This window comes from Pithys albifrons, chromosome 4, assembly GCF_047495875.1.
Source record: "Pithys albifrons albifrons isolate INPA30051 chromosome 4, PitAlb_v1, whole genome shotgun sequence".
In the NCBI taxonomy this organism is placed as follows: Eukaryota; Metazoa; Chordata; class Aves; order Passeriformes; family Thamnophilidae; genus Pithys; species Pithys albifrons.
In genome coordinates this window covers 51,263,945-51,288,089 of record NC_092461.1, presented here as the reverse complement: position 1 = coordinate 51,288,089, position 24,145 = coordinate 51,263,945, and the positions used below count along the sequence as shown (strand labels likewise).

At 40.1% G+C, this 24,145-nt stretch overlaps 1 protein-coding gene across 1 annotated transcript in view; it reads left to right on the top strand.

The window, feature by feature from the left end:
• The window catches only part of CPQ (carboxypeptidase Q), a 159,671-nt gene that overhangs the window by 119,514 nt on the left and 16,012 nt on the right, over nt 1-24,145 (top strand). The window contains exon 7 of the mRNA XM_071554112.1: nt 5,197-5,398. Within this exon, the coding sequence (XP_071410213.1) occupies nt 5,197-5,398 (202 nt within the window). The remainder of the gene's footprint in view (nt 1-5,196; nt 5,399-24,145) is intronic.

The following is a 24,145-nucleotide window of genomic DNA, read 5'->3' as shown; positions in this document are numbered from 1 at the left end:
ACAGCATCTCAAAATGACACTACATCATGTTTATATATTATTAAATACTTAGAGGATTTTTTAAAAATTATTTTCCAGCTGTCACATGCACTTAGGTGTTTCCACTGTTTTTTTCATGTCTTTCCTGTAGTCTTAGTTGCCAGCTGGGCACTGATTTAAACCCCCTTTAAGTACTACATGACCATTACTTTGCTGTGAGTTCTGTAACATGGTTGTTGCCATGCTAAGCTTGTTTCCCAACTGCTCTGAGACAAATACAGGAATACAAGTGTTGTTTCCTAAAGTTAAGTGTAAATCAATAACAGAAAGCTGAAAACACAGTGTCGGATTAACTGATGTCCCTTATCACTGGAACAAATGAACCATTATTCAAGAACAGTGCTTTATCATTACAGAGTTTAGTATTTTCCCTGTAAAGTGATCATTTTTCTCAGTGGAATGGAAAACAAAACCAGTAAATGAGCTGTTGGACAAGTAATCCTCTATTTTAAATAACTCCAAGTTACTGAATGCTTTTAGGATAGCTGTTCCCTCCATTACACTTCCAGGTATGTCACTGCTTTAGCTGGGTAAAGAGGAATTGGCATCAGTGACTGGGTGAATTAGTTGTGAGATGTTGGAGTCTAGTTTAACATCTGGTAAGAATTAACAATTTGGATTTAGATTGAATAAGTAGCTACAGTAGAGTATACCTGCTTGGGATTGCCAGTGTTTATGCCAGATGGGACATGTTTCCTACCAAATAGAAGTACCAGTCATACATAATACAAGGGGTTTGTTTTCTTAATTGGAAAGAGTTGACTGTATTTACTGGCTAAATAACAAATCAATGGCACAGGGTCTAATTGGAGACCTGTCACTAGTGGTGTCTCCCAATGTTCAGTACTGGGCCCAGTATTGTTTAACGTATTTGTCCAATGACTTGGATGAAGGCCAGATGCCTCCTCAGCAGGTTCACTGACAGCACAAAGCTGAGAGGAGTTGCTGATACTCCAAGGTGCTGTGTAGCACTTTAGAAGGACCTTAACAAGGTGGCGAGATGGGCAGAGAATACCCCTCTGAAATTCGGTAAAGGCAAGTGCAGGGTCCTGTACCTGGGAAGGAATAATCCCCTTCACCAGCACAGCCTAGGGCCTGACCTGCTGGGAAGCAGCTCTATGAAGAAGGACCTGGTGGACAATAAGCTCTCCATGAGCCAACAGTGCTCTGGTGGCCAAGAAGACCAAAAGTATCCTGGGGTGTATTAGGAAGAGCACTGGCAGCAGGTTGAGGGAGGTGATCCTGCCATTCTGCTCAGCCCTAGTGAGGCTGCATCTGGAGTGATGTGTCCAGTTCTGAGTTCCTTGGTACAAAAGAGACATGGAGCTCCTGGAGCAGGTCCAGTGGAGGGCAAGAAAGATGATGAAGGGACTGGAGCATCTCTCTTACAAGGAAGAGCTGAGAGAGTGGGACCTGTTCAGCCTTGAGAAGAGATGACTGAGAGACAACCGCATCAGTGCCTGTATGTAACCGTAGGGAGGCGGGTTTGTGACCTGCAGAGACGACTTCACAGAAGTTAGCAGCAACAGGCTCCTTTATTCATACGCACACACACTTATATACATCTTTAAGACTGTAACCTTCTGCAGGTGCTGACACTTTGGCACTGATTATTGGCTAACAATGTTGTTTATGTTACAAAGCTCTTCATAATTGGCTGACCATGCACATCTGCTGAGAAAGTCGGCAGCAGCCATTTCTGATCTCATTAATTAGTTCTTAAGGCTACAGCACTTATTTACATAGGCAGTTCAGCATATGGCTTGCTTTCTAGGTGAAATACTATATAAAATTCCAACACCTGTAAGTATCTGACAGGAGAGTGCCAAGAGGATGGATCAGGCTCTACTCAGTGCCACCAAGTGATAGGACAAGAGGCAATGGGCTGAAACTGATGCACAGGAAGTTCCACCTGAACATGAGGAAGAACTTGTTTACTGTGTGGATGCTCTGGAACAGAGTGTCCAGAGAGGTTGTGGAATCTTCCTTACTAGAGATATTCAGTAACCATCTGGGTGTAATTGTGTGCCATGTGCTCTAGGATGACCTGCTTGAGCAGGGAGATTGGACCAGATGACCCACTGTGGTCCCTTCCAACCTGACCCAGTCTGTGATTTCATGTTATCAAGTTTTTGCCTTAGAGATTATATTTTTAGTTTTGCTTAACAGATATAAAAATAGATTGTTTATAGAGAAAACAGAAATAAAAGGAATTAAAATTATAAAATTAAAAATAAACGTATTGGCAAGGATCAGACCTAATTGTGTATTCATTGAAAATAGCAAGTTATAGAAAGCCAATTTGTGCCCTGTAGTATTTATTGAAGTGTTTCTTTTAAAAATTGAGTTGAAGAGCTAAGCATGATAAGATAAAGAGAAGTGACCTCTCCTGTGACCAAGTCAACAGGAAGATAAATGTTAAAAGTCTGTTTTCATGCTCAGAGAATTAGGCAGCAGGTTACATGAACAAGTTCTAATTTTCTGATACATACCAAGGGAAGTGACACAATATCAAAATGCAGCAAATGAGATTACTTTCCAAAAAAAATTATGTCCTAACTTTAAAATACATATTTAAATGGTACATTCACTATGAAAACAACTGAACAAAACAGCTGAATCTGCAGTTATTTTTAAAAATCTTCCTGTTTTCTTGTGCTGTTCCCTTGAATTAGTCAAGGGGGCAATGTATGGTCTCACCACACTTTGCTTGTGGCAGTTATCCCTGAACTCTAGGTGGCAAATTATGACAAAGCATCTTCACTGTAGCATGTTTTCCAGTGTGTGTTTCTTTCTGTATAAGTAGAAATGCTAATTCATCTGTACAAAAATCAGTGTAGTAAAACCAGTTGTTTTTTTAAGACTACCACTTTCAAACTTGATTAATAGTTTTATAAGTAATCCTATCTTCTAGTGGACCAAATAGGGAAAAAGCTTTCTCAAGGAACATGGTACTGCAAGTGGTTGTGACCTGTTTCTTTTTTGTTCCCCACTGAAGGCAGTTTCTCTCCCTAGGGTGTCCTGTTTTCATGCCTTTCCAGCACATTCTCAGGACCAAACAGCTTTCTTACAGAACAACAACATGGTGTAATGTATTGTGGGTGGTTTGTTTATTCAGTTCCATATTAAAAACACATGCAAAAATTTATGTCAGAAAACACAGTTGAAGATTGCTGTGATACTAGCAGTTCATGAAATTTTTGAACTTAGACATTCTGTTTCGAGCGATAATTGAGATTCCTTCTAGGTATCCATGCTGATCCCAAGCTTACTCTTCTCCTCACTCCACTGTCCTGAATAGTGTCTTCCCCTTGTCTTACTGCTTCTCCTCATTTCAGCTTTTTAAAAAATGAGCATAAATCCTGCTTTGGAGACTCAACCAAAGAGAGTGAATGCCATAGCATAGTATTTACACAGGGCTCACTATAATTAAGTTAGCTTTTGTTGGCAAGTCAGCAGCATGCTGAAATGTGTTGCCTTCCCTAAGTCTTTCTCCTTGAGCATCTGATATAAAAAAGATTTACATTTTGAAGCATTCTTTCTGTAGTATCTATGACATTGCAGCATCACTGATCCCTTTTAGCATGCAGTGTACTTTTCTTGGCCTGCTTCTCTCCCACTATGTTCAGAGGGTCTGCGAATTGGGATTCATTTTGAGGCTCATGACCTGTAATACAGCATTTGATGATAGGCCTAGACACCACATGTAGCCTAATTATTTACATTTAATCTTTTACAAACTGAAATTTTTTTTTCATTGTATAAAAATGGTGATTGCTGATTTGGTGACAATATTGGTTATTTTCACTTGGATTTACAGCAGCTGAATGGATGGATAGATTGGTTTCTGAACAGATTGGTATTATAACATTTAGAGTTACTTCATCATGCAAAGATTTTATATTAAATTTTTAAATTGCTGGATATATTTCTAAACTAAAAGTAAATACCTCTGCTATGTTAGTACTTGTTTCACTCAGAAAACTTTTGGGAAAGTGTAAAACACAGTTCTTGGCAAATTCGATAAAGGATTTTTGAAAACTTATGTGACTCATTCACAGCCACCTGTGGTTCATATTTGGGTTTATATCAGAAAAAGGTGGAAGAATTCTTTACTGAGTTGTAGGCTTCTGTGAGCTGTTAATTACATGGATCTGTTACTCACTGCTGTCATGTCTCTCTTGTAATGATTTTCTTGTAACAACCCATGGCAGCCATAAAATTCTGGTATTATGTCTGGGCATAGGAATAACACCTGCAGTGAGTCTTCTTAGTCACATTCAGGATGGTCTGAAGTATAGCTTTTTTCTGCCTCACATGACCATAAACTGTTTTATTTTGAAAAAAATGTTATGTGCCTCTCCAAAATTCATATGTATTTTATTCCAATTAGCACTTTTTAACTGAGCAATCTGAGAAAATGTGCGAAGCAAATTAATTGCTCTGGATGTTTTTGTTCTTTTAGCTAAAAACATTCTTTCAAGCGCACACTAGAAGCAAATGTTAATATGCTGCTTGTACATAAAATCTTACATTTCGTGTTTCCTGCGATGATTTACCTTAGAAGCACAAACTTTCCGTAAAGTAGATATTATTCCTTCAGGTCAGGGGAAACCTTGGCATTTCAGTCCTCCAACTGACGTCAGAGTTGACTACATGGTATGTTGAAATAATAGGTTTCTGAACAGACGGCATCTGGCTTTTAAAATGGGTTGTCCTTCATGGTCTAAGCAGGCTTTAGGTGTGTCTAATTTTAAAGCCAGAGACCTGCATACCCTTCACACTGCAACAGAATTTCTGAGTTTCGGGACTGAGAAGAAAGGGAGAACTGCAAGTGAAAACTGCAATAAGGTGATGATGGCTTACTTTCTAGGTGGCACTTCAAAAGTCTTAAAGCAAGTATTTGGTGACAGCAGATCAGTCATGTTATCGCTCTTACAGAATATTGGTGCCTCGGAATAGAACTTGAACTGTTTCAGCATTTTCATACAGAAAGATTAGATCCCTTCATTTATGCTTATATACACATGGTCACAGGAAGCATTTCTCTGCTTACACAGTTGCTGGGGTATGCTCACACTGACATCTAGAATCCAGTATGTGATGCCAGCTAAAATAACAATCACAGCATAATACCTTCTTTCTTTACATGTTTAGGAAAATATCTCCAACTTTGATATTGTCATGGAGTCTGATGAGGGCACCTTCAAGCCATCTGGACTGGGTTTTACTGGCAATGCTAAAGCTCGGGACATCGTGAAAGAGGTCATGACTCTGCTGAGGCCCATCAATGTTACAGATGTTTATGACAATGCAGATGGAACAGACATCGATTACTGGATGAGAGACGGGGTGCCCGGTGAGCATGGCTTACAGGTGACACTGCTCCTCCCGAGCAGTGCCACATCACATGGGTGGTCGGGTGGTTTTAAAATAGTAAGAAATGCTTTCTCCAGGGTGTAACATTTTCTGTAGGTAAAATGCATAGATGTTGAAGGGTGACCAACAGAAATAGGATGTAGAATGCATCTGAACTGCAGTTTAATAATGGTATAGATTATACGTAGAATAAAATGCTTAAAATCTTCTTTTCAGCTTTCAGGATTTGTAATAATTAATCCCAGTCTGCTGGTTTATAAATAGTAAACCAAGGCAGAAGGGAATTCTCCAATGCAGAAGAAATATTTTTTCAATTATGATTATTTTAACTTTGAAATATGGGGGTTTTCCTTCTGTTTTATATGCTGGAGAAAGAGTTTTTGAGATGTGACATTCAAAAGGTTATGAATCATTAAGGTCTGATAAAGTGATAAAATTCATAAAAGTTTGAAGGGGTTTAGGAGTTTATTTGGAGGATTGTACCTGGCTCCAAGTGAGGAGCAGCTTGTTGGCAAGGGATCTGCTAAGCTGTGAGAGATCCACCACTGGCAGCTCCCCCCATGCAGGAGACCCCACACTAGTGCAGAGGTTTTCAGAGCACAAGAATTCCAACTGGAGGTCAGCTTGGGTGAAGCCTTAGTGAATTTCCATTTGAATAATAGCAGAAAGAAAAGTTTCATAACTGTGATATTAAAAAAATTATGGTCAGTTTTAAAATTTTAAGGTTCTTTTTCTCCTTTGTTTTATGACTGAAGAAGGCTGGCAAATTTCTCAGGGTGGTTTTACCACTTGCTTAGAATATGCTTAGAATCTCTTAATATTTTATTAACTGTCTTGTTTTTTACCTTGTGGAAGACACAGTGAATCATGGAATATATTATTCTTATTTATGGTCAGAACCCTTTGCTTCTCACTCAAGGTATACAGAGGGAAAGTGCTGGATTCTGCACTTGAGATGGAGCAATCCTGGATGTTCATACAGACTGGGAATGAGATGCTGGAAAGCAGCTCCACAGAAGGGAACCTGGGGGTCCTGGTTGGCAGCAAGTTGAATATGATCCAGCAGTGCCCTGGCAGCCAGGAGGGCCAACCCTGTCCTTGGGGCCTCAGGCAAAGCATCGCCAGCCCATCAAGGGAGGGGATTGTCCCACTCTGCTCTGCTCTGGGCCAGCCTCACCTGGAATATTGTGTGCAGTTTTGGGCACTGCAATACAAGAAAGATACTAAACTCTTAGAGAGTGTCCAAAGGAGGGCAATTAAGATGGTGAAGCACCTTGCAGGGAAGCTGTATGAGGAGTAACTGAGGTCACTTGGCGTGTTCAGCCTGGAGAAGAGGAGACTGAGGGGAGACCTCATTGCAGTTATAACTTTCTTGTGAGAGGAAGAGGACGGGCAGATACTGATCTCTTCTCTGTAGTGACCAGTGACAGGACCTGAGAGAATGGCATCAAGCTGTGTCAGGGGATGTTTAGACTGTGCATTAGAAAAGGTTTCTTCACCCAGAGGGTGGTTGGGCACTTAAACAGCCTCCCCAGGGAACTAGTCACAGCACCAAGCCTGGCAGAATTCAAGAAGCATTTGGACCATAGTCTTGGGCACGTGGTGTGACTCGGGGATGGTCCTGTGCAGGGCCAGGGTTTGAGCTCAACCATCCTTGTGAATCCCCTCCAACTCAGCATATTCTGTGATTCTCTGATAAGAACTTACTACTCAGTCTGTGTTTAGAAAATACAGGTGTATCAGAATCCTAGGTAAGGTGTTGGGATCATTACACATGGTCCTCAGGGACTTCCATCTGAATATGACAGATTGTGAAAGATGAGAGAAAAATTTAACACTCGTGCCATGCTTTCAGTTGATAATGTGAGTGGTGCTTGTGATGGCAGTGTGTATTGAGACCTTATACACCACATCTTATCAGCTGTGGTGCACCTGGGGCATAAACAGCTACAGCTTGCCATGGTCCTCTTCATCAGTCACTGGGCTGCATATGTAAAGCACACTCAGCAGGAGCAGCACAGGAATGGAAGTCCTCTCCCACAGACATCTGTACTCCTCAGAAACATAAACTATGAAAAATATAAACTATAAGCTCAGCCTTGGGAAAATATGAATACACCAGAACCAAGACCTCTTTTTTTAAATAAATCTGATTTGCTTTCCTATTAAAAATTTGTCACATTACTTGATGGTGGAGTTTTTATGCTGAAGCCTTGGTTCATTTAACTTCCTGTTAAGCAAATAACAGTGTTCTTGTAGCACAAAGGAACACTGATTCTTCTTTTTTTCTAATCAAGCCCCAGTATGAAGAAAGTAGCTTCACTGAAAGAATTTTGGCTGCTTTAGATTTTATACTGTACCAGGGAGACATCAAAGACATCGTGTAATATTCACGCCTTGTCTGCAGTGTTCTCCCTGCTTGAATGAGCCCTTATGGTATGTAATAGCATTGAAACAAATTGAACACTCTGTAACAGCTTTTATAATTTTGCCCAATTTAAATAAGCAGTCAAGTGTTGACACTTCATCAATTTTATTTAAATAATTTCTTGAAAATACACTTGGGGGCTTTGTTTCTACAACAGTGAGAGAAAATATGGTGTACTTCTTGAAAAGTAAGAATGGTTTCTAACATAATTTCTCTAGTTTTTTTACTTTTTCAGTGTTAAATAAATTCTGGGATTTGCCTTTTTATATGTTTTTAATATTCTGCTCCTCTTGCTCCTTTTGGTCTGAAAGATCCACAGAGGACAACATTATGTGTGTTTTTCAGAGCTATTCATAGATGCTCCTGAGACAGGCAAAGAGACTGTGGCTGCTTAATCTCTGCTATTTCCAGCATGTTTACTTTTAATGGGCTCGCAATGAAATGGTATTTGTAATGTTATTTAAACATATGTGCAACTAAATAGGGGTGATTATTCTGAGATTTTAGGATGAGAGAGGCTAGGAGAGTTCAGAGTGCTTAGCAAACCATAGACTGAAGCTTAACTAGTACCTCTAAAGCACAAGCAAGGTGATCTGCACCAAATACAGCACTCTGGTGCTTTGTGATTGCAGAATATTAGAAATATTTCCATCAGTGGCTTTTGCATTGGATTGTTTGGAGAACTGTTCAGCCCAGCAATGAGCAATGTCTGTAGCTGTGTTTTTGTACTGATAGCCAGTTTTCAGCTACTGAAAATATTTATATAACATTTGTTTTGCCTTTTCATGAAGCACAAAGCAAATTAAATGAGGATTTTGTGCTATCATATTTTATGCTGTGGTTTTACAGTTTGAAGTAACTATTGGTTCTCAGACTGCTCCTTTAATAATTATTATGCAATTCTCTTTCTCATCCTTCTTTTTAAGTATAAAATTCTGTATTTGTTTTTAGTTAAGGATACATCCAAACTGTGGCACATAATGCTGTTCTTTTCCAACACTAAGTGCTTGTTAAGTTTGACAGTAAATTCAGGTAGGAAGATGAGTTGATTTGGTTTATTTATTTAGTTTCTTAGCATACTTTCTCACAACAGGCTTCTTTATTGTCTGAAAGAGTTAAAAAACCACAAAACAAGCCCTGCTAAACTAGTGCTTGGATATTTTTGTAGAAAAAGCAAGGTATCTGAAGATCATAGATGCTTGATGATGATCAAGATGCTTCAGATGTGATTTTTGACCAGTTCCTAAGGTAACAGCCATGGGTCTCAGTCAGCCTTCCCTGCAAACCTTCATAACCTGAGAAGGCGAAATGATTCTGTCTTTGTTATGGACTCCAGTGACCATCACAATCATAGAAACATAGAATCAGTTGGGTTGGAAGAGACCTGTGAGATCATCAAGTCCAACCCTTAATCCAACCCTACTTTGATTACTAGATCATGGCACTCAGTGCCACGTCCACTCTCTCCTTAAAAACCTCCAGCCTCGGAGAATCCACCACCTCCCTGGGCAGGCCATTCCAATGCTTGACCACTCTCTTTGTAAAGCACTTCTTCCTGATATCCAATCTAAACCTCCCCTGGCAGAGCTTAAGCCCATGCCCTCTTGTCCTACTGTTGGTTGCCTGAGACCAACCCCCATCTGGCTACAACCTCCTTTCAGATAGTTGTAGAGAGTGATAAGGTGTGCTGGTTTAAAGGTGAACCAGCAGGGGAAATGAACTCACCACGAGAGAGATTATAAGTCAGACCCAAAATTTAATAATAATATTACAATAACAACACTGACACACAAGGGAGATTGCTTTCAACTCACAAAACCCCAGCAGTATAACCCAGTGTCCTGGGGCACAAACCCAAGGGGGTTTGTTTGCCCTTGTGCTGAGACCCCTGTGGTTCCCCCAAGTCCAGAGCAAAAGGAAAAGAAAAACCTGTTGGTGCAGGCGAGGGCTGTGGTCTGGGCGAGAGCGGTGATCTCCTCCTGTCAAGGTCCTGCTGCTGCTCTGGATCCGACGAGAGGTTCCCGAGGTCTTCTTACCCACCACTTATGTACCCTCAGGGAGCTCTCAGTCCCTCCCCCTGGGCGGGGACTCACACAATGGGTGATTAACTCTGGGAGCCAGGGGGTATTGAGCTGTTGATGGCCCATTAGCAGCTCCGCCCCCTCAGGCTGGGTGTGAAGTGATAATGGCTCCCTGGGCAGCTGCTGCTAATGGCCCATTGACCTTGGGGAATGAATAGAGGGGGTAGAATACACAGCTTTGATCACCCCCACACAGGGTTAGCTGGTCCCTCCTGCTGAACTAGGACATAAGGTCTCCCCTGAGCCTCGTCTTTTCCAGGCTAAACAATCACAGTTCCCTCAGCCTCTCCTCATAGGACTTGTGCTCCAGTCCCTTCCCCAGCCTTGTTGCTCTTCTCTGGACCCGCTCCAGCAGCTCAATATCTTTCCTGAACTGAGGGGCCTAGAACTGAACACAATACTCAAGGTGTGGCCTCGCCAGCGCTGAGTACAGGGGAAGAATCCCTTCCCTCATCCTGCTGGCCACACTATTCTTGATACAGGCCAGGATCCCATTGGCCTTCTTGGCCACCTGGGCACACTGTTGGCTCATGTTGAGCTTCCTGTCAATTAGTACCCCCAGGTCCCTTTCTGCCTGGCTGCTCTCCAGCCACTCTGTGCCCAGCCTGTAGCGCTGCAGGGGGTTGTTGTGGCCAAAGTGCAGGACCGGCACTTGGCCTTGTTAAATCTCATGCCATTGGAATCAGCCCATCTCTCTAGCCTATCAAGGTCAGCTTTAGGTATTTGAGGAGACAAAAATGGGTGCTTTCTTATTTTTGCAAAGGAATGGCTGTTGTGACACATTATTTCCAGGAAAGCTGGTTCAAGGATGCTCCTTTCTGCTCATCAGGGTGGTTATCTCTTGCTGGAGTGCTTATGATGGGAACACTTGTTTGTTAGGAACTGAGCTGTATTTGAAATCGAGCTGACCCAGGACATCAAACAACTCCCAAAAGGCATGTTTCAATTGCTCTTTTAAAAATCAACCACTGACCTAAAGGTGAAACTCTTTTTTACAGTGTCAGTCTGATCCTGAGTGGTTGTTTGTGTCTCTCTGTCTCCACAATGAAAGTGTCTTGCTTTTTTATTACATTGCAAAAAAAAGAATTATTCTTCCAGAAACTAATAAACCAGTAGTTCATCTAACTTTAATGTTTCTTCAGAAATGAAAAATTCATTGGTAACCCAATCTCTTAGTCATTCAGATGTGGTAAAAAAGCACTATTTCTCCCATTTTCATGTTTTCATAGTGCTTCTTTATTACCTTTATCTTAAAATATGCTTTATTTTGGCCTGAGACACAGGTCATTGGCCCATAGATTTCCTTTCTTGTTATGTAAGAGGTTAAATCCTTCAGTTCTACCCCTTTTCTAGTTCATGCTTCCCTCTCTCACCCTCACTCCCATTGTCCCTGTAGCACCAGAGTCAAGTGCAAGCCTGCTGGCATGCTATAGCCAAGCCTACTCCTCTGTTGGCTGTCAGCCAAGGACATGTCCAAGAAAGCAGTGTAATGAGAAAATTCCCTGACTTGAGATTGCCAGTTGGACATAAAGAATTAGGTAAACTCTCTTTCCCAAATTACAAGTGAGTAACCTCTGCTCACTCTTGGCTATGTCACTGTTTGGAAATGATACTCCACAGTGATGCCTGAAATGCTGCCTCTCAACCTAGCTGTTTTATGCCATCCACAGTCTTGGGCAGGCTCCCTGGATCCGGTTTCTAAGCTTCTTTTTATTTCCAAAAAAATAAAAACTGTAAAGAAAAAGAAGAAAAATCATATTCACATGGTCTAGGGCTTCATAAACCAATGCTGAAAAGCCTCTGACTTGATTGTGCAGGGGTAAGGGATGTTGCACTTGACAAAGACCTTACTACAAGATGAGGCAAAGAGAAAAAAATTTTCCTAAAAGGATACATTAAACTTAATTTTTTTCACTTCAATATATAGTATTTGCATCACTTGTGATTTGAGATTTTTAGTATAGGCAGCCACATGTAGAGCTCCAGGTATTTGACAAACACAAGGCAAATGTTTCCTCATGGAGAAAAAAGTTGGAAAGACTCCTGAACACTACTCATAGAACTAAGCATTATGGGTAGTAGTATAAATACTTAGGTAATTTTAAGTACTCCATAGATGCTATGTTTTTGTACTTGCTGAGTTCCCATTGCGCTGGACATGTGTTGGCACAATGCCAGCACCAACCAGTATTAGCCTGATTTATTTGTTTACAGAAATGAGGGGTAGGGGACTTATGGTGTACACACATGTCTTGGCTGATCCTTGGTCTCAGTAAGTCTGAGACATACCAACACTGGTGTCTGGTAATTAGCAATACTGTATTGCTTTTTCCAGGCCATTCATTTCCTTTTAAATGTCTTATTTTAACATCCATAAAGGAAATATGGTGAATAAGTGTGTTCCACTGTAAAAGCCAAATATTCTGCAACTTGGGCGGTATTAAATTAAACCAGTATGCTAAGAGAACAACTATAATTGCTTGGCACTTAAAGAACCTACTGTAAGTGCTAAGGCTATTAGACCCATTTAAAATCCTGATTGCTGAAAGAACCGTGTGTATTAATCTGTAAAATAATTCATCTGTTCTTTAATTTATCATTGTTCCATTAAAATGGGCTTTGAAATTAGAAATTACTCTAGAGTAATTAAATAACTTTAATATGCTGCAACTTTTTATGAATTTGGATACCTTAAAAGGCTCATAGTTTAACATAGTGTCTCAGTGATATTAGCCTTTCATATGACCTTCTCTGGTTTTAATAAAGTTAATAAAGTCTTTGAGATGAATCATTTAATGAAAGGAATAATCTGTAACTTATGGTGTGTTTTGTATAAGTTGTGCTATTTGACTACCAGACAAATTTGACCACACTTTAACAATACCTTCCACCTTTGTTCTGCTTGGGCTAGTCTTGTTGTGGCACATTGCAGTATTGGGCTATTCTAATGATAGACAAGAAGCATCAGCTTTGCAAGATTTTTCTGTTTCATATAGACTAGACACAGACTATGGAAATATTCATCTGGGATAGTAGTATTGGAGAGAGGGATGGAGTTGAGCAATTAGGCACAGTGCCTGAGTGCAAATTTTCATGGCAGTTTTGAGAGGGCTTTTGTAACATGTTTCTCATTAGCAATCCAGTCTGTTTAAGTATAAACAAAATCAAAGTTGATGAAAACAAACACCTTGCAGACTTGGTGAATTCTCCACCATTTTGAATGTATAAAACAATACTTGGATGACCTTCCAAAAGTAAAGGGTAATTCAAGCAAGAGGAATGGGCTTGATGCAGTAGATACAGGGGAAGGTTCTTTGCCATGTGTTATTCTGAATGTGTGATGGTAATGGCTTTTGCTGACCTTAAAATATCTGCGAATCTGCCTGTAAATATTACAAGCATTTTCTACATGAAATGCTTGTTTTCCCATTTAAGCCTTACCCATTTCAAACAGACTAGCTTTTTGAATATCAAAAGCTTTTGTCTTTGATTTGTACAACATTTAGATAAACCTAATTAGAATTACAAAAATGGAACTGTCATTAACTTGCCAATCCCAGAGGAAATTTGAACTGTGAAACTAAAAATATTTGTAAAACTCTGTCATACATTGCTGAACTTCTAAACATTGCTGAATTTGTTATTTTATTTCTAGGCATTCTCTTTTCTTCAGTATCTGTGATGCAGTTTAGTTGGCAAAGTTTTCTTGGTGGTCACAAGGGAAGAATTACAACACATGGGTTAAGTAGCTAGTATTACACAGCTATTAAAATTTGTCTTTCAATAAACTTAGACAAGACAGCTTTAAAATAATCTTGTATGAGTATTACAATAAATTAGTTTGAAACACTGACATTCTGATTGCCTTTTAGAATCCTAAAAGAAGTAAAATTGTTCCAGTGCATTCAACCCACTACTAATACTAAATAAGCTCATTAATCTAGTAAAGAAAACTTAAATTAAGGTGTTTCAAATAAAATCAAAATTCTAATGGTTCTTGCATTTTTTGGCTAGTGGACTTCTCTCTCTTGAAGTTATTTTGTCACTCTTCTTTCTGTGAATATCAGTAAGGTTGAATTTCTTCTTTCCTGTTAGATGCTTAGTCTTCAAAAATTTGCATGAGGTGGATTGTGTGAATGACTCTGTTATTAAACAGGTTCTTCCTGTAAGCATAAACAATTCCTAAACATATCAAAAATCATCAACAAGTTTGCTTATTCTCACCTCTTTAGAAGCAGAATATGCTCTGTCTCAGAAAAGGAACACTGAAAATATCTAACCAAGGATGTCATTTGGATTTGGGGTGTGGTTGTTTTTATTCTGGCTATGCCTTGGAGAAACAGTAATTCAGTGTTGTTTGCTGCTTAGGAAAGCTGGATTCTCTTTCTGTGGGTGGGAATATTCTTTTCTCATATGGAAGTATTTGCCGTTTGTTGATTCTTAAAAAACAAGTGTCCTACATTAGCACACAGAGCTCAGTGTTAACATGTTAAATATGCATTTCGGAAGTACAAATTAGTTAAGCCTTATTCCTAGAACTATCCCTGGCATCACTGAAGCTTATGCAAATAATGAAGTAAACAGAAAGAAAAAAATAATTTAAAAAGTTTAATTAGAGTTCTGTAAGGAATTTGGAGAGGGAAAGTTTTCGCCAATGGAAAAAGTGAGAAAGTTAAATGTGATTCTTTCCAATTTTTTTTTTCTTTTTAACCTTTTTGAAATTTAACTATATGGAAAATAAAACACACTTATAGTGTGGAAATGTTGGGAGATTTCTTACCAAATGTGTTATGATCCAGAGTGGGTGTTAGGAACAACAGCAAAAATATCTGTGGATTCATGGATTTCATTCCTGGAAAACAAACTGTAATGGCATCAGTATTAAAACTGAATACGCATAAACTGTTCAGTAGCATTCCAGGAAGATCACATGTAAACTACTCTTGGAGGGAGGGACAGAGGTTAAATGTATTAAGATAGGTCTTGAAGCTCTTCAAGTAGTTTCCTATATGAAGTCATAGGATGAGTGTTTCTAATAGGATTCTTTGGGGCTTGGTATATACTCAACTATTTAGAATTTTCACTGGTGGTTTGGAATCAAGTTTAAAGTTACAGCTGAACACAGCTGATGTAATTGCTATACTGGAATGATAAAGAATGATGAGAACAAGCTGACCATCCAGCCAGGGTGATTATATGTGTCTCCTCTGGCCAGTTTGTTCACACCTTACATGTACTTGAGTAACAAAAGTCATATTTAAAAAACATTGCTCCATTGGGCATATTGGCTGCCTTATTGCCAAAGAGGCCCATATGTTACCTCATTGCCACAAGGTCTCCCTGGTTGCACAGCAGGGCCTGCAGCGACTCTTCTGCAGAGCTGCTGCCCCACTAATGCACCTCCCACATGTGCTATTGCTGTGGGTTGTCCCAGTACAGGACTTTGGTTTTTTCTTTGCTGAATTTTCTGAGGTCCATGTCAGGCCACTTCTGGATTTTGAGTTCTCTAAACAGCAGCTCTACTTTTCAACATACACAGCTGCTCCTTTCACAAATTTTATGAAGTCACACCCCATCCCTGTCATCTGGATCATTCCTGAGGATTCAAAGAGTACTGACCTGGCACAGACCCCCTAGGCTATCATAACCAGTCACCAGTTAGACCTTATACTGTGGATGGCTAGACTTTGAGCCCAGGTGTCCAGACAGTTTACCTCCCACTTTTATTCTACTCCTCCAGTTCATAATTTTCCTGAGTACTGTGATGGTTTAAAGGTAAACTGACAGGAGAAATGAACGCAGCCCAAGAGAGATTACAAGTCAGAGTTACAATTTGCTAAAAATGTTACAATAATTACAATGATACAGAGAAAAATTTGGTGTTAACCCACCAAAACAAGATGTATAACACAAACAGAATGGTGTTTGTTAGCCCCTGTGTTGAGCATCACATGGTCCTCCTGAGTACAAAGTAAAAGGAAAGGAAAACCTGTTGGTGAGGATGATGGTCACAGTCTGGTCAAGAGTGGCAGTCGCAGTCCTGTCAAGGTTCTAGTCCTTTTCTGGATCTGATGATTGGTACCAAAAGTCCCCAAACCAGAAGATTGTATATGCTCAGGTTCAGGTGGGAATACCCAGTACCTCTCCCCAGGGCAGGGAGTTTCACAATGGGTGATTTAACTCAGTCATGAGATATTTTTGGAATCTTTGATGGCAACTGCCTATTGTGCCAGTCCCCAGTAGCCCATTAGCAGACCTGACCCCGCAGGCGGGGTGTGAAGGTGCTAATGCCTCCACAGAGGGGAGTTATCACAGCTGAGTCACTAGTGTGAAGACAGAAGGATTCCCATGCCTGGCAGGGTTCTTTAACACCCACCTTGTAGCCTGAGGGGTCAGGTGTGCCCTGGGCAGCTGCTGCAAATGATCCATTGTTAACAGTTCATCAGAAATGAGACAGAGGGTGTAGAATACACACTTTTGGTCTCACTCACATAGTGATAAACTGGTCCTGGCCACTGTAACTAGGATAGGAACTGAGATTGTTTTTTCTAGTTTTTCGTTCATAGAATCATAAAATCATGGAATGGTTTGGTTTGGAAGGAAACTTAAAGATCATCTAGTAACAGCCTCCCTGCCATGAACAGGGACACTCTTCACTAGGGCAGGCTGCTCATAGCCCCATCCAACCTGACCTTAAACACTTTCAGGGATGGGCCATCCACAACTTCTCTGGGCAACCTGTTCCAGTGCCTCAACACCCTCACAGTAAAGAATGTTTTCTTAATATCTAAATAAACCAACTCACTTTCTCTGTTTGAATCAACTCCCCCTTGTCTTGTCACTACATGCTCTTGTAAAAAGTCCCATTCCATTTTTCTTGTAGGCTCCCTTCATGTAATGGAAAGCCTCAGTTAGGTCACTTCTAAAGCTCTCTTTTCCAGGCTGAACAATAGCAATTCATTCAGCCCTCCCTTTTAGGAGAGGTGCTCCATCTCTCTAATCAATCTGCTGGCCCTTCTCTGGGCTTGCTCCTGAGTCCTGCTGCTTTAGATTTTACAACAGGCATAACATTTGCCTTTTTTCAGTCATTGGGGACTTCCCCTACTTACCACAAGTTTTCCAAGATGATGGAAAGCAGCCTCTCAGTGGCATTGGCCAGCTCACCAATGCAGCGCATCCAATACCATTAATTTGTATTTGCCTAAACAATCCCTAAGTTCATTTTCCTATACCATGAGTAGCGCCTGCTCCCCCATCTTCCCAATTCTGCTGCCATGCAGAGACCTGAATTACATTTATGTTTATGCCACAGCAATTAATTTCTTAGTATTCTTTCATTGCTTGTTATAATAGCTAATATAGCAAATAATATAACACTTGAACAGCATTTTTTTCCCAAAAGTTCTAGAAGTTTTACATGGAAAGGAGGCTGTAGGAATCTCTGGAGTGACTGCAGGGTACATTGGATGTTTGAACTAAGTATGATTTTGATCCAGAATCAGGAAGCTTTTTAGTGACAGAGCTTCAGATATTAATCAGAAAACTCATCTCTTCCTGTAGCAGCAAACATATCACACTTTCATTTTGCAGGTGACATTTTAGGTGTAAATGTCTGAGGCTTCTGAAGAATGCTTTTGGTAGTAGTCCAAACTGAACAAATACAAAGCTCAGAAATAATTTATATAGCTATCTTCCTCAAAAGGAGCAAGTTCAAAATTATTTCAGTGGCAGCCTCTCCAGGACATTGTTAACATCTACAAACTGCAGAATGGAAATCCTTCTAACTGTTTGTCCTCAAAATTCATTCTACAGATTGCGTCTACAGTGATACTGAATTTCTGAAAAGCAGAATTTATTGAATACCAATTTTTTCCCAAGATATCTCTTTCCAGTGACATTATATGTTTTCATGCAACAATTTCAGTCAATTCAGCTGTGGAATAAACCACAATAAAACATTTAAGTGTGGAAGAAACTGAATACACATCTGTATTTTATATTGCCAAATCCTCAAGAAAGGGTCACGGGCTGCATAGGAACACAAGAGAGAAGGTGCAGGGTTGCTTTTCTGGTTCTGCCTTCATCTGCTGTCATCAGTGAGCAGTTTATGCTTCCTCAGTTTCCCCTCATGACAGCAGTTATCTGAGGTTGCTTATGAGCTACTTTTTGTTTAAAAGGTGCAATAAAGAGGAAGGAGTCATCATTGCCTTCCTAATTAAGCTGGTCCATCTTCTGTAGGAATCACCAAGCCTTGCAGTTACTAAGCATAAGAGCAGCTCCGCCTGAGCAAATGTTGTGGATTTGTGTAAAGAAAAAAGCAGCACAAGTGGAAGCATAAGTTTTCCATAAATGTATTTTAGGGACACATAGACAACTTTGTCTGCAAGGACAAAGCATTAACCTCAACAAGAGAAGCAGTTTATTGGAATTCTCCATCCAAAGAGACAGAAAACCTAACTGTGATTTACTGTCCGTCAGGGTCATTCTGTCCACAGCCCTTGACTGTTTTCAGTGCCCACGGCAGAGCTCTGTCTCAATCACCATGTAGGGCTTTGAAAATCCACCAAAGAAAACAGGCACTTCTTTTGTTGCTTAACTGGCTAAGCTGGATTTTAAAACAGTTCAGTTCTATTAATTATATTAGATTCGAGCAATGACCTTCTGGGACAGGACAATTTTTGTAGTTGTTGCCACTGTTTTTAAAGAAAGCTGAAGTAAAGAAATAGCTGAAAGCAGGAATTTTCAAACTCTGGTTCTGAAATTCCTGAGAGATTGTAGATTACTCCTTAAAATGTACAACTTCATCTGCTGCTAAGAGAGCTAGTTTGTTGTCAGTGAGCTTGATTATCCACTTGGTGTCAGTTGGGATAATCCATATGGTAGAAAATATTTGTGGATCTAACCTTGGAAGCAGTTGAAAACCATTAATGTGGCATTGAGGAGGAGAAAAAGTTGAGGAGCTTGGTTTCTCAAAGGGTAGATACTCCATCCCCACAAGCAAAGACATGAGGGTTTAGAACACTGGCATTTTATAGCTATCCCAAATTCCTTTCAGGGATGTGTAATGTGCAAATACCTCACCTCCTGAAAGCTACTGAAAGCAACTTGCACAAATGAATTGGAGATATGAGACAGCAAAGCTCAAATTCTCTGAGGACAAAGGTTATTGTGAAGAATCCTAAAGCAAAGTGATTTTACCTAAACATGGATTGTCTGGATTGCCTGCCTGCTTCCCCTGAAATCCAAATCCACAGCAACAACAGCCAAAGCACAATGTAAGGTGGTGAGAACAGGCTGAGAAAGATCAGTGTTTAGTTGTCCATCTCTGATCAGACATATCTGAAGAAACAAAATCCAGACTTATTACCAGTCAAGTCATGGAAGTTATTTTCAAGAATTTTTATGCCTTGCACCCCTTAAATGGGTAACTTGTAGAGGAAGGACTTTGAGCACTATTTTCCACACACATATGCATTGCAGTTCATGTGAAATATTTAGGAGTGGGGTATTTGTATGATGTAAAGTTCTTGTTTATAAAATGCAACAAGGTTACTCCAAATATTTGGTGTCTACTTTCTCTTTGCAAGGCTCACTTGGAATAGTGGTCCTGAAATTCCCTCTGCCTCAGAGGCCACACTTGGCTGGAGCTATGGGTAAAGCCAAGCACCAGAAAAAGATCTGTAGTCTGTTAAGCAGCTATTTCAGAAATGCTTACAAACAGATAAGATTTCAAAGAACCACTAAGCTGGAAAGAAGGCTTCCAGAGAGCCTCTAAATATCTTTAATTTCAACGTGGTCTTGCCAATAACTGTCATTTCTTTCACATTTGTTTAAGCTGGTCTTGAAAACCTACTATAATGGAAACATTGCAGGCCAGCCAGTCTGTCCCAGTACTGTTCTTAGTGCTTAGGGAAGTTTTTCTACTCTCTAACCTAAGTCTTTCCTGTTACAGTTTATGTGCATTAAGTCTATTTTCTTCTCCGTGTGAACCCAGAGACATGGTTACTTTGCTCCTCTTGCAGCAGGTTTTCCTATGACGTTCATTTTCTCCATTCTTGCTGTTGCACTTCACACTTGCCCCTATTGATCATCATCCTGAGTTGTCTTTTCAAGTATCTCTTTAGTGAATATCACTTAAATTCTCATCATGGTCTCAGTTTACCTGCTATATGTCCCTGGTTAGTTACATCTCATAGTGTAGGAAGTCACTAGTCCATCATTTTGATTGATAATGAGAATACCAAAGAGCCTCAGACCCCTGTGGTGCCCCACTGTATAGATCCTTCCATTTTCTGCTATCTGAGTACACTGTTCATGCAGTTTGGATCAACATTGCTATATACAAAATTTCCTTTTTCTACTTTGCTGACTTAGTCATTACCATAACTTTGAACTTTTATACATGTTTTGTAGGATCGAAAAGTCATTTCAAAGGGAGCCATTTGGTACACTGAGATGCTGGACCATGTTTGTTCTGCTAACATCTGGAGATCACAGTGTTGTTGTGCCTGACATTAAAGGCATTGATCCTAGGTTTTTGGTTTGGGGTTTCTTCACAGATAGAATGTATTGCAGAAGTAGTTTCTGTGGGTAGATTAGTGTTTTCATTAAGGAAAAATACTGAAATATGTTGATTTGTATAAACAAGGTCTGATTTGATGAAATTAGAATAGAAAAAAACAGAATGGTTAATATTTCACTAAGAATAAACGTTTAGGTAGAATTTAGAGTGATGGTAGAAACTAGTCTTGTAAGATTTTTATTTCATGTATGTATTAATTCAAGAAAATATGCATGATTGGAGCATTTGAGATTGCTGTTTTATTTCACTTTATGAGAAAAATTTAGGGTGACTTTTATTTTCATTTGAGTTGGAAAAAGAGGAAACCAGAATTGTGTCATCTGCTACAAAATGGAAAGCCCAGCTTTTCCTAGCTCTGCCTTTCATTGTCTGCCTGTCTTATGGATTCCAGGAAGCAATTTTTTCCTTCAGCTATCACTGCAGCAAGATAATAGGGGTTACAAATTATTAGTTTAACCAAATTATTACTTTAATCAAACCTTTATACTGTACAAGCTACTCTCTGGACTTTGATGCAGACATGAACCAGGCCAGTTTCAGGTTATAGCAGGTTGTCCCCTTCATGACTTAATGTGGAAGCCACCAACAAAACTACTATAATCTCTGGAAAGAAAAATGAAAAGTGCATAAGAATATACATAATCAGCACTACTGTACTTTAGAGAATAACAATTCACCTTTTATAGTATAACCAGAGGATGAGAGCATCAGCACTAACCAGCTGTAAGATACACTTCTCTGGGCAACATCAGCACCACAGGATGTTTCACAGACCAGAATCAAACCTAAATTTAATAAGGATGGAATGCTTCATAGGAGAAAGGTCCATCAAAGGCTATCCAACACAGTGCTATGAGTGCAAGTTCCCCCTCAGAAAGTCCTTAATCTGTTGTTGTCTGGACAGATGTACTGAAGAGGCCCTGTTTCTCCCATTCTTTCTCACAACTTTGGTTGCTACCAGAGAGAGGGAAGCAAGCTGTATGAATCTTTGGGTTCTTCCCCAGTTCAGCTGGTTTTCTGTTCTAAGTAGTACGAGCCTGCATAGCCTAATATGTTAAATGATCCGGGTAACCAGGCTCACACTACTTGTTACTGTCAGTGGCCTTTTAGATGCAGAAATGTTCTGAGTTATTTAAAGTGTTAGGTGTAAATTATGTTGCAGTCTTTCCTTTCAGCCTTTGTATAATATAAATCTAATGCCTTCATCCTGCAGCCAGGTGCCTGCAGCTTCCCAGTGCAGTGCTTGGCTCAAGCTGAAAAGCAGTGTAAGGCAGATGGGAAGGGAAAACGGAGAGGAGAGGGGAAGTGGTTGGCGTAGAGCTGTGTGGGGTCTAAGGCTTTCAGCTTTCTAGGATAGCTACTCTCAAACAAAAGCATCTTTTAGTTAGTTTTCAGATTTAAGCTAGAGATTAGAAGGAAGTATTAATTATACCAATTACTCCCTGTGTATTTTTTCTGTTCTGTGCTTTAAAAATGTTAACTGAATCTGTAGGCAGATGAGACATTGCAGCAGCACCAGCCCTTCATTTCCAAATTAGATACTCTGAGATAAGCTAAATGGGTTTGAAATACATTAAAAAAAAAACTTGTTAACTGGCTGTCTTTTCATTCGTCCTTCAGAGTAGAATGAAGGGCTGCTGCATGTGCTACAGTTTTCACTGAGGGAAGTCTTTAGAGAAGTCCTACTGAAGGCTGGACAGCTGTGGGTTTTATTGCACTCAGGCATTAACCAGCGCATCTCACAGACTGACCTGGGCCCTTGCATTCATAGCAGCCACTGGAGAAAGAGGCAGCAGTCTTGTGGCCTGCTGTGTGCACTCACACAGACTGTGCTGGTTTCAAGCAAATCATAGTGCATCTTGCTTTGTTCTCTCTGCTTGCGAGCTGCAAAAATAGATGGCCACTAATAGCCAAAATACCTCATTTTGGCAAAGGCTAGATTAATTCTGGAGGTGTTTTTTTTGCCCCTACAGAAGGACTAGGGAGGTTCCTAAGCTATTTGCATGGAACTGCCACTGCCAGTCTTGAAATTGTTCTTGCCCCTCCAGCCACCATTGTTCTTGAGCTTGTAGCCAACAATATGAGGGAGATCAGGGCTGGCAAGGCAGCTCTCACTCTCTTGCTGTGCTGCAGTGTGAGAACCATAGGCTGAATAAGTCAGTGCTTTGACACTCTGCTGCAGCAGCTTGTTTTCCTGGCCTGAACAATTTTAGCCCTTCTGACTTGTAGCTAAGAAACAGATTTCATTGTGCAGCTGGAACTAATCGACAAGTTTTAGGTATCTTAATCTTGAAAACAGCCCAAATTATGCACATCTTTGATTTTAAATCCCTAAGATATGCTAAATGGGAAGCATTGAGGAAACTTAAGTAGTCTGCCCTCCTCTTCCTACAGATCCTGATTACTATGGGTATTTTTCTTGTCCACCAACACCTGCTGGCTAGATTTTAGGGCAGATGTTCATGGGCAGTCATCATTTAAAGCACATGCATTGGATACTGTGCTCTAAGTGTATCCAAGCCTCTAAGTGCTCTGCATTTATGTCTTTTATTTCAGGATACTTGGGGGAAAGAAGGGATCATCACAGAGTTAAAAATGTCATTTACTTTCTATCTCTTTTCCATGCAGCTTCTCTCTTTCAGTCAGACAAACAGCTGCCAGGAAATCTGTTAATGGTAAAATGATTTTGAGACATGGTGCTCTGGTTCTTTTTAACTTGGATTAAAAACTTTTTCACTCAGTATACTCAACCTAGTCACAATTTCACTATCCTTTAGCCCTAGTAATGTCTTAAACTTTCTAATTAAAGAGGAAAAGGCTGCTTGTGGTCCCTGGGGTCTGAGCTAAGAGAGTGCTAAGAAACACTCCTGTAATAATTTAACAAGCGTGTGAGCTCCTGTCTGCTGAGACAGCTCTTGTGACTCCGTGGAAGTGGGCAGGATCACTGCTTTGCCTGTGTCTCGTGTTGGTCCTCTACAGCCAACCTCTCTTGGCTTCACCTCCCTGAGCTTTGCGAGTTGTGACTTGGGCCCCAGCCCTCATTGCATCTTACCTGTGCAAAAACATCTGCCTACCCATTTGAGGTGTAGATCATACTTTTTGCAGGGGAAAAAAAACTACAACCAACCAACTGGGCAGAACGGAATATATGTTCCCATCATGGATGGTGTTATTCCATGCCTTTTGCTGCTTTTTTAGATCATTTTCTTTTTGATTTACAATGCATTTTAAATTCATTCAGATAGGGAAAAGTGTGATTGCTCTTCCACTGTTTCAAGGAGTGAATATTTGGCTGCTCCATTTGCTAAACTAGATAGCAGTAAAGGCACTCTGGGTGCCTCATCTAATTCCAGATAAGCCTTGGCCTTTTGATACACAGAACAAGAATCTAATTATTGAAGTAATTATTATTGTATTCTCCGCTACACCAGATTTTTCAAAACCTTTGGAGTCACAGCAGTGGACCCTGCTGGCAGTGGTGGGACGTAATGGCAGTCTGTCAGCCTGGAAACAATTTGACTATGCTACCTGGAATGAGTTACTTATTTAAAATCTCACTTGTCTATTTTTTGACCTGAAAAGAATATGTGACAGGGGAAATATTCCTTTCTTCACTCAATGCATTCTAATTTCAAT